Source organism: Cupressus sempervirens, chromosome 5, assembly GCF_028749045.1.
Source record: "Cupressus sempervirens isolate cs-2001-9-10 chromosome 5, ASM2874904v1, whole genome shotgun sequence".
Lineage (NCBI taxonomy): Eukaryota > Viridiplantae > Streptophyta > Pinopsida > Cupressales > Cupressaceae > Cupressus > Cupressus sempervirens.
Window position 1 is genome coordinate 282,248,433 of NC_143122.1, and position 11,859 is coordinate 282,260,291.

Below are 11,859 nucleotides of genomic sequence, written 5' to 3' on the forward strand. Positions count from 1 at the left end.
CAATAACCCCATTAAATGATAAAACCCAACAGATAAGTTTTTAGGGCAAGTTTATAAACCCAAAAGAGGATTTCAAGGGAAGAATTTATGAGAACCCATCAGAAATTTTTGAAGGAAAAAATTATGAATATCCATCATAATTTATTTGAAGGAAAATTTTATGAATACATTTGAAGGGAAAAAAATTATGAAAATCCATCAAAAATAAAGTTTTATAAGGGACAAAACATAAGGGACTAATGAAAACTCATATGGGACAAAACATGAGACTTTGTGTGATTAAAAAACACATGCAAGCACATGTAACCTTCGAAAATCATGGACTTCTGCCTAAACCAAGAAATTGCGCAAGCAAAACCCTCAACAAACCACAAATTTCATATGAAAAACAAATTCCTGGAAAAAATTCCAGATCAAAAGAGGCTTGAATTTCTCTAAAAAAGTTTAAAAAACCTTGTGAAAACCCATTGACTTGCTCCAATACCATGTTATTTGTATTAAATAGAGGAGATGGAAGCTCCAAGATGGTGTTTCTAAAAGAAACAATCATGATTAAAGAAATAGTATAATATTCTAATAGATATTGCCTGACCTGCAGTATGTGAGAACTATGCATGACTTGTTATTGACCATATTTGTCTCATTTTCTGGTTTCTGTTGGAAGTAAGTTATTATTTTTCACGGGTATTGTATGCAAATATGAGTTTGTCACGATTTTCTTAATTAAAATGGATTATAGGAGTGTTTATTTTTACTTCTTTGAGTTGATCTGCATGCTCATTTTTATTTTCTTTTGTTTATGCAGTGGTGGGGAATGCAGTGCCAGATTTAAAATGCTTATGGACTCTATCAAGAAGTCCAGTCATCTAGCAGAAAAATACAGTGCTGTTCGACATGAGAGTGATACAGTGGTGACTAGTGATGCTATGGATATTAGTTAGGCCTATCAATATTCAAAACGTAATTTTAAAAAATTCTAGCACTGTAATGTTCAAAAAGGCAATTTGTACATTTCAAAGAATGTTCTTTATAAGAAGGGAGATTGAGTGTCTAGTTTTGTTACCTCGGCATTTATTGCATTAGTTTCTCTCTATTAGATTTGCTTGGGAAGCAACATGTATTTTGGCAAGGATATTAAATTTCACTGTTAGGAGTGCAGCTGCTGCATCCTTCATTTATATGTGTTGTCCAAGTGGGGTCAGCATTAGTTGCTAGAGAATATTTCAGACAATTTTGCACTCATTTAAAAGTAGAACTGCAGAACTGAAGTTGTGCATGCCTACGCACTTTTTATTGAATATTGTATGATAGCTTTGTGGGCAGCTTTTCTGTATTCAATATGTACTTGGTGGTCAGTTCCCATTTATGACATTGTAAAACGAAAACTTGTAGATGCCAATTCTTCTCTGATTCTGAAATGTGTTATCATGACATAATTGTAAAAATTTCCACATAAAACCAATTAGTAAGAGATGTATATCTCAGGTTAGGCTGTGGGTTGTCTGCTATGAGTCACCAGAATATGTAGAACTTGGATGTGATACTGCACCCGGCAGAGTACATTAATATACTTGAAATTGCTTCAAGTGAAAAGCCAAGCCAATAAACTACTTTATAGCAAACGTTATAAATGGGAATGCTAATCAACAAACATGCTAAAGTTTTGCTTCAAAAGTTTACTTATGTTGCCTTTGAGAGTTTATAAAAATGATCTGGGTGCGCTTAATTGGTTTATCTGATGATTAATGTCCATTTAGGTTCTCATATTATAAAATTGTCCATTTGCTGATGTCAATTTGCTTAATCACTTCGATATACTCATTCAAGTAAGGAATAGTGTTTAGGTATAGATACGATTGTTTGGGCTAGTGAGTCTCTGCCTTTAGGCTGGAAACTAATGTTTTCAAGTCACCTATTTGCAAATAAGCTGTTTTTTGCCCTTAATTTTGATTTTTCTAGATTGGATGGAGCTAATAATGCTAGTGGTCTTTTTCTTTTCCAGCTTACAAATTTGGTGAAAACTTGGGATTTGCATGTAACATTCATAAAGTGGTTGACTCAGTTTGTATATGCTTCCACATTTCACATACATGGGACAGGTGGGAGATGATAGCTTTGTCTGGTTTAAGCTTTGCTATAGGGTTTTAGCACAACAAAAGAAAATTACTTGTATCATTCTCACATTACATCTCTATTGCAAGCAATATTCGTTCCCTATCTATAGCAGCCCACTCATCTCCTCCTGTTTATGCTTGCACTACTGGGATTGTTGAAATTGACAAAGAAATCAAGCTGATGATTAAAGTGAGTCTTGTTGCATCCTTGCAACTACTACTTACCTCTACAAGAGATGAATTATATGGCATTGAAGTAATATTGGGTGGGTTACTTTTCCTCCTATGCACAAATTTGCGATGTGAATCTTTACCGACCATTTCATTTCTTTTCAATTTTTATATATGTCTAGCCCTAGAAACTGCCATTTTTGCCTAGGGAGTTTGAAATAAGACTTTAAATTGGAAAATTCATATTCCATTTTTTTCTTACTACCAGATGATGTTTGATCAATGGATGAAAAATATGAGGAATCTAGCACAGAAGTGGTGGGATTTGAGTTTTAGGCTTTATGTCCATTTGAAACCATCACAAAGTAGTTTTAGGGTTTTGAGAAAGTGGAATCTGTGGTATCCATCTCAACTATTTTCAAAGTGTTCCATATTGGTGCCATGCATTCCTTCTCTTTTAAAGTATACAATAGCTAGTTAGAGCGTTTACTAACCAATAATCAAATCATTTGAGTTTGGTGCTTTTGATTCTACAGTCTCCTATCACCAGTATTCATAATGAGTGCCCATGTATAAAAGAGTAGTCATATAGTCTTTGTGAACTCATCCAGTGAGAGACATTAGAAACATGAGTTAATAGATTTAAGCTCATCTTGGACCCCTTTTCCTGGCATAAGAAAACCCAAAAATGCTTTAAAGATTAGGAATCAAATTCTTCTCCAGATTATATGACTCTTTCCAGATCTGTACATTTTTGTTTGATTACATATTTTTTTGACTAATTTTTGTATATGTAAGTAATAGTTAGGCCATTATTAATTGGATTTGATGCAAATTGTATTGTATTTGGGACATTCATATTAAACTAAATCTATTGCTAGAGGGAAGGGTGTGACAGCCAAACTATTTATGGACCATTATTTGCTAAATTATTTGAACTCCGCAAAACACTCAAAGGTTTCTTTTCTGTATTTGGATGTTTGTGGATATTAAATAAATTGGTCCCCAAGCCAATCCCATCATTGCAAGAATTAAAACAAAGTTGGGCCATGGGGCTGGAAGTCCCACATTCAAAAGGGCATGTTACTATATCTTCTTGCTGTCTGTTGGTAATCCATTTTAGTCATTAATTAATCATGTACATGTTTCTTATTAGGCTTTAACTCAAAATGCTTTGTCTTATCCTTTTAAGTGTCAACACACGTTGCTTTTCATGCGTTTGAGATGTTGTTGTCTATTTGTCTTTCCTAACACATGAATTTTTTTTATTATCACTACATAAAGAAGTTGTAGTTTTAATGACACTTTTGCAATTAATTTCACTTGAATACATGAATGAGTGTGAATTCTTGTCTCGTTAAACTAGTTTTGGTTTTCTGTTTATTAGAATCAGACATCACCTTTAAAGAATGACATTTTATATTCTTATTTGAAGTGACTCCATGCTAATAGAAACCTAAAGGCGTAACCATATGTAGATTGAAAGTGCAACTTACAGATATTCATTCATGACCACGATGGTAGGTGCATCGTAGATTGACTAATCACTTTTGATGTTGAAGGAAGGATTACACATTACCAAGCATTGCCTCTTGGATCCAGGTGTTTAACTTAGGCTAATGTTTGCATTATTGTGGTTGGCATTCATTTTGACTCACGAATTTCATAGTGCTTTCAGGCAATTTATGTGCTTATCGCATATTTCATATTTTGGACTTCATGTTACAAATTTTTTAAATACTAAAGTTGTAAGCATCAACCTCCTTTTGTTTTGTCCCTAAGCTCATCTCTTTCAATCAGTATTCATTTCAGTTAAGTTGTCATTTACGGTTTCTTTCAAATTTTTTATATTTTACGAGCCTGACTTTCCGAATGGCAGGGCCATATTGATTGAGAAAGTAATCCAACAAAAGCCTCACCAAAACTATTTTGGAAAGATACTCTAGCTTGAGAGGAAAAAAATCCAGCCACACAAAAAGATGATATTTTATTGAATAACTAAAGAGTTTGAATACAAAGTTCACAATCTTCTGTGTGTACAAACTTTTGAAAATCAATACACGACAACATCGAATATGCAATTATTAAAACTTCACCCTTGATGATACTACACAGTAATAAATCTCAACCATTCATGCTAATCACATAATAAGAACCTCACATACTATTCTTACTAGCTGCCCGACAAAGAATCATTCACAATAATTACTCCAAATTGATCATGCATCATAAACACTAAAGAATAAAAATGCAAAAAAACTGCTACCAATTGACGCCTCAGCACCTTCAACATAACTGTTGGATCCCATGGAAAACACACGGTACCAAACCAAAAATAGGAACCCTTTAGAACTCATGAAGTACCATCACCACATGAAAGAGGGGCAACAACTCCCCTTGGAACCAAAGCCACACGAGGAGTAGCAATCAAATCAGCAATAGTAGCATCCTAACGAGGAACAACTGTTTTGGCCGCCACCGTAGGGGAAACATTTAAATCATGAGGAGCAACGACAAAATCCTCCTCTAAAGAATCTTGAGAGGAATCAACCAACCCATCCCTAGCAGAGGGAGCTTTTTGAATAGTGTAGTGGTCATCCAAAACCCCCTTCCACTAAGAACGTGACTTTTTTCAATCTAATGTTTTCCAAAGGAGCACCACGCTGTGAGGTGACTGGTCTTTGATGATCATCAGTTACTCAAGAATATAACTCTTCAATGTTATTGTGATTCTACAGTGTCAAAACATACAATAATCACTGCCTAGAATAATCTTTCTAACTAGTATGTAAAAAAAAATATGATGGGTTCATGAAAGAATAGTTCAAACATGTTTTTATCTCCTGTAAGCTTATTCTACTGCAAGATATGAATCAACAATTGTTATGGAAGAAACTACCCCTCATTACTGAAGGCCAACACTCATTAGTAGATGACAATTATCAAGAATGTGTCGTCTCATGAGATAAGAGTCTAAGACTCTTCATCATCTTCAATGATTGTCACCAATAGACTTAACTCTTCAAGTTTATGAACCAATCAACATATGAGACTCTCAACAGTATTAATATACTCGCAACAAAGACTAGACATCACAGTTATGTAGTAAAGAACACAAAATAGAATGTTGATGCAACTATTGTAGGTGTGCATATAGCTCTTGAAGCTACCAGACATGAACATGAAGGATGCCTATCTTGAGACGAGTGACTCATCATGCTATTGACTCAAAACTATGACGTTATTTGATTTTAGGATTTGTATTAGAACACCAATCTTCATTAATGCTTCTCTATTACCTCATAGATATATTTTCTAGGTTGCATTTCAATCTAATATATTCTTAAACTATAATTTGTTCATCATATTGTTTATCGACTTTATCTACCCTGTAATTTATGTTGTGTTTAAATAAATATAGAAAACAAAATGGAAAGTGATAATGACAATGGATAAATACAAAATTTCAAAATGTTTCCCTAACTCAAAAATGACATGGTTACATTGTTTGATATGAGAAAAGTTCTTACAACTTCTTTTTATTATTAAAAAATGCCAGCTCTAAACATTTTTTCATAATATAGGAACTTGAATTTAGTGCATCCATCTAAATTTTACTTATAACTATGTAAAAGTCTAAGATTTTAGAAGCTAATACAAAGATAAGTAGCTCAACTATGCATATCATGACGTACAATGAATTTTGTGGCATGGATCCCTTTCACCTATATTTCCAACATTTTCAAAAAATATATAGTAATGTATAATGAATGAAAAAATGTCAGATTAACTTATTTTAAAGTTTTTTGCTATTAGAATTTTAGATGACTCTACAACACCTCTAAGATCAAATGAAAGACCAAGATAACTTCCACAAGAGAATGGCAAAACAATTGCATGAAGATGCAAGAATGCTATTATTGATAATGGACTTGATTGACATCCAATGGATTGATTTGAAATGTACATAATAGGCCTCCTTATATAGGATAGGTGATAAGAGACAATGATAAGGAGAAGATAAGCTATCACCCACACAAGGTGGAATCACATGTACACAAAAGGTGAATCATCCTCCATTATGCAATGAAGTATGTGCAATGATGAGGATGATAATGTGATAAGTACACTAAAGGTGGAATGAGATAACAACTATGACCACCTAGAGTGGAATTCTCCTACACCATGTGTTTAATTGAGGTGCAAACTCCTAAGTGTCTCAATCAGAAACTACTATGAAATGCATTATCCTAAGTAAGCTTAAGTAAGTGTAATTAGTGAATATTTAATTAGACCAACACCCCCCCTTAAGTGCAACTTAGGGGAATGCACTTAAACACACAATGCAAGATGGGTCTCAGCTACTAGGCCATTTTAGGTACCCATGTACAATATGCAATGCAATACATGAAATGTAATCTCTCATAAAGTGGATAAAGAGAGAAAACCTCATCGAAAAAACCCTCCAAAAAAAGAGATGAAAACAAGATGCATTTGGATGAAGTACTCAAGACCCCCCAAAAATTGCATACATCATGTATATACAAAGAATGATCCCCCCAAAGGAAGGAAATAAGGAGACATGATATCCCCGCCATAATGAAGAAGCTCCAATGTAGATGAAGAGTACCTGCAAGCAAAATATAATCCAATGCCTACAAGAAACATGTCTCTCTCTTAAGAAGAGATAAATACATCAAAAGATGAAGAAGCCACTCCATGTAAAAAGTGAGGAAGGAGGAAGAAGTTCTCCACGTATGCATCTCTGAAGACTGAATAGGCGTCTCCAAGCTCAAAGATTCTGTCACACATCAAGCTGACCTATGAGATGTGAAAAATCAAGAGAACATGAAGAATTGGGAAATCCAATCTCCAAAGAAGGTGAAGAAGTATCTCGAAGAGAAACTCCCTCAGATGTATTAAGAAAATCTGCATTATGAGACTCATCTGAAAGAGCATCCAGGAATTCATTCCACACTGCAAGATCTGAAGCATAAAGATCATCTTGCTGAATAGTAGAACTCATGTCTGAAGAAGCAGGAGGTGGAGGAGGAGGAAGTTCAACACTTGTCTCAAGAACAAAATGATTCAAGTGTCCAATGTTCTCCTCACATGAATTATTCACCCTTGATAAAGGGTTAGGTACATCATGAATATCATCATCATTATCAACAAAATATGCAAAAGAATACAAGCGTGATGTATGATCAACGACTCCCATAGCTATGACTTCTCTAGTCTCCATGTCCCTAATATAGATATAATCAAGAGAGAACTCAACAATTTTACTTTGTGCCCCATGAGTAATTTGGTAAATGGAAAGGATATTAGTGGTTAAGGATGGTACACAAAGAACATCATAAAATGTACCCTCTCCCATAGGAATAGAACCTTTCCCACAAACCTTCATGTATGTATTATTACCCATCAATATAGGTGGAGAATCACAAGGCTCAATAGAAGAAAACATATCCATAGAAGATGCCATATGATGTGATGCACCTGAATCAAGAAGCCATTTGCCTTGCTCAGGATGTGTGGAAGCAATGAGTGCTTGTCCTTTTCCTTTGGATAATGATGTAGATGTAGATGTAGAAGCTGCCTAATGTGTAGAAGAAGGAGTAGACACTAATGAGGGTAGCTGGATATTGTTCTTTTGAAGAATGTGAGTGAGTTCATCAATCTTCTTATGGAAACATTTATGCTGATCATGTTCTAGCTTTTTGCAATAAGCACATTTATCTCTCTTTCTTCTAGATGTTTCCTCTCTTGAAGAGGACTTGGATTCAATATTATATTGTGAAGGAGAGTCATCACCTTTGTCATGTTGCTTAGGATCCTTGTGTTGTTTTTTTCCCTTTCCTTTGGGAGCCTTTGGAGAGGAGTCATTTGCAACCAACACTTGATATTTGGAAGACTTCAATTGACCCTTGTGTGTTAACTTTGCTTGTTCCCTTGTGAGCTGACATGAAAATTCATCAAGAGAAGGCATTTTGTATGCACTACCAAGAGCATCCATAGTAGCATAGAATGTGGAAACAAAGATTGAATATTTAGGACCTAGCTTGGAAAGAATAGATAATACCAATTGCTCATCATCTTTAGTAATACCACAATTAGAAAGCTCTAATCTAATGGAATTTAACTTAGAGAAAAAGTCTTGAATATTATCAAAATCACATGGACTTAGACCTATAAGCTCATTCTCCAATTTGAATTTTCTTATTCTATCAAGTTGACCAAAGATTCCTTCCAATGTAGTCCAAGCATCATGAGGATGTGTGCAAGATGCAATATAATATAGAAAATAATTGGAAATGGTAGATCTAAGAGAGCCAAGTGCTTTATCCCTTCTATCAAACAATTTCCTTCTTTCTGCAACACCTGTAGCTAGTTCTAGATCTTGTCCAAGAATCATTCTAAGCAATCCAATACTCATCAACTAATTAGAAACTGCTTGTTTCCATTCATGATAGTTATATGGAGTGAGTAATGGAACTTTTGAAAATTCCATAATGAATCAAAGAATGTCTGAAATCAACTGATAACTCTTTCAAATTACGATTCAATTAAAAAAATTGAAATCCAAGTATTCACCAAGTACAAATATAACAAAAAAGACCTATTTTTGAAAGTGATATGCCCACTCCAAATCACTGAAATCTAATTACAGATTTGGAAAGCAGAGGAAAGATCATGCACTTTTAAAAAAAATTGCACCTGAAAATGTTACCGGACGTGCCCAAATAGAGCCTTGAAAGTTGCAAAAAATAGGATTTGCGATTTTCAGAAAAATTCAGAGACAAAGATCCAAAATCATATATGCTATTGTGTAGATTATGAAATTCTACCCCAAAACAAAAAAAATCGCTCAAAAAAAGGAGTCCAGATTAGGAAGATATCATTGTTTGAAAATCGCCTTTGAAATTATTTTTTCTGAATCATCGCTGCCGCATCTTCAAAAACCAAATGGCTCTAGATTTGGCCTCAAATGTCCAATTTGGATGAAACAAAATTTGATTTAGGGGTTTTTGGACCTCCTCTATATGATGCCGACCCTTGATTTGCACCAGCAAGCTCCAATTTTTAGATGTAATAGAAGGTCACAAAATAGGACTCCCAAAATCTCCTCCAAATTGCCAAATGCTGCACCAACAACGAGTCAAGCCAAGATTGCACCTCTTGAGAAGAAGTCTTCACACCAGGAGAGCTCTGATACCATCTTAGAGTTTTAGGTGACTCTACAACACCTCCAAGATCAAATGAAAGACCAAGATAACTTCCACAAGATAATGGCAAGACAGTTGCATGAAGATGCAAGAATGCTATTATTGATAATGGACTTGATTGACATCCAATGGATTGATTTGAAATGTACATAATAGGCCTCTGTATATAGGAGAGGCGATAAGAGACAATGATAAGGAGAAGATAAGCTATCACCCACACAAGGTGAAATCACATGTCCACGAAAGGTGGATCATCCTCCATTATGCAATGAGGTATGTGCGATGATGAGGATGATAATGTGCTAAGTACACTAAAGGTGGAATGAGATAACAACTATAACCACCTAGAGTGGAATTCTCCTACACCATGTGTTTAATTGAGGTGCAAACTTCTAAGTGTCTCAATCACAAACTACTATAAAATGCATTATCCTAAGTAAGCTTAAGTAAGTGTAATTAGTGAATATTTAATTACATCAACATTTTCCATGTTTCTTTTGTTGCTATTATGAATTTTGTAGGTGCTCATTCAATAGTTAAGACAATATGTGCCGCATTCAATGGTGGGCTTTAGAGTCCCACAAATGTTACCCTTGAGAGGCTATTGCTATTGTAGATGCTCTACTCAAATGGGTTTCCTAAGAACAACAATGCTATAATTAAGCCATTGATGTGAAATCCCATGCTTGCCTCAAAATATCCACAAGTAATAATATTTTCTCTATGCTATTTCTTCAGAATATCTTACATCTTTTGATTTTGGGAGTTTGATAAAATCTTACTTTACTATTCATAATCTTATCAACTTGTCACTTTTTTGAAATTTGGGGCTATAGAGCAGGGTCCCATGTATGAGACTATTAAACCTCTTCATATGGTGCCGACAATAATGAAATAAAAATAAAAATTATAATAGTGAAAAACTTAGAAATCTTGTTATTAAATGTTGACATGAGGTTGCATATATTTTAGTGGTAGGATGCATAGTAGTGAATTGTCGCTTATTGTTGTAATTTTAGTACTAGAAAAAAAATAGAATCGTTTCATTAAGTGTTGAAGTGGGGTTGCATAGGTTTTTCATTGAAAATATGCATAGCAATGAACAATGGCTTATTTGTTGTAATATTAGTTTCAAGAATGTTTTTTACACAATTCAATATTGTTAAAAGTTCCAAATACTTGCACCATGGTAATACTTGTTACATGATGCATCATTCAATATTAGGTTTGGTATCAATGTCCATGTATATTCTAAAGCATGCTTGGATTGAAATAAGTCATGGAAAGGCATGGCCCGTAGTAGGGTTAATCATATTTTGACTAAGATAGTGCTTGAAGTGTGAATCAAACCCTTCACCTTTGAGAAGACTTTCAGTGTGCCTTAAACTAGTCTTGCTAAATTGCTAAATATTATAGATGTCAGGGACTTTAGCTGTGCACAAATCTTGTTTGTTTCCTTTCCTTTTCCTTTTCTTTTGTTTGAATAGGGCCTATCCCATTATGCATTAATTCTCTTTTCATAGATACTCTCAATTCCATATCTACTTTTATTTATTAAATAGTTTGTAGTGTTTATGTTCTTGGTTAGGTCATGAAGCCAATCCCATAGAAGGTAACGTGGCATTCAAACTACTAAAGTTAAGTGACCACAGTATCAATCTTAAGTTTAGATGCATAATTCTACCATTTCCTTGTTTCTAACTCCACCAAAATCATTCCCACTCATGTAAAATTCCTTCATAAAATCAGCTTATTGTCACTTGAGTATATTTTATTTTGATATGAATTTCCTAAATTTTTATTAGTACCAATCAAGCGATTAGTGTTAGTATAGGTTTTTAAAACAATTTTAATTAATTTTTCTTAGGATAATAAAGTGAGTAATTAATGTGAGTGAGCGAAAAGTGTTGATGATGTCGAAAGTTATACTTACCTTTTTTAGGCTATTGTGGTCCTTTCTTACTATTGGTTGTATTTTCCACCTCTCCCTATATATATATATATATATATATATATATAGTTGGTTAGTCTTATTAGATTCTATTGGATTGTAACTACATTATGCAAAATGTGCTCTTACCTTCTCTTAATGATATTTTGCTTTTTTATTTAGCATTTGCAATTCTCTCTTGGAGGTTTACTATGTGTTTTTTTTTTGAACTTGTATAATGTAGAATTCACTATTTTCCCCACTTCATTTGCACTATTTTTTTTTTCCGGATTATAGATCTTTTCAAATTCTAATAATTAGGAGAGAAATGAACTAATGCCAATGATTTGTGTAGAGTTCAAGAGTTATATAAAGTCTTGCATAATATGCGAAGTCTATATAATATCTATAAGAG

At 34.0% G+C, this 11,859-nt stretch overlaps 1 protein-coding gene across 5 annotated transcripts in view; it reads left to right on the top strand.

The window, feature by feature from the left end:
- Positions 1 to 1,399, top strand: part of CAND1 (cullin-associated and neddylation dissociated) — a 65,529-nt gene extending 64,130 nt beyond the window's left edge. For all 5 annotated transcript variants that reach the window (XM_089829813.1, XM_089829814.1, XM_089829815.1 and 2 more), the window contains one exon: positions 806 to 1,399. In XM_089829813.1, the coding sequence (XP_089685939.1) occupies positions 806 to 941 (136 nt within the window). In that variant the 3' untranslated portion in view covers positions 942 to 1,399. The remainder of the gene's footprint in view (positions 1 to 805) is intronic.
- The last annotated feature ends 10,460 nt before the right edge of the window (positions 1,400 to 11,859 follow it).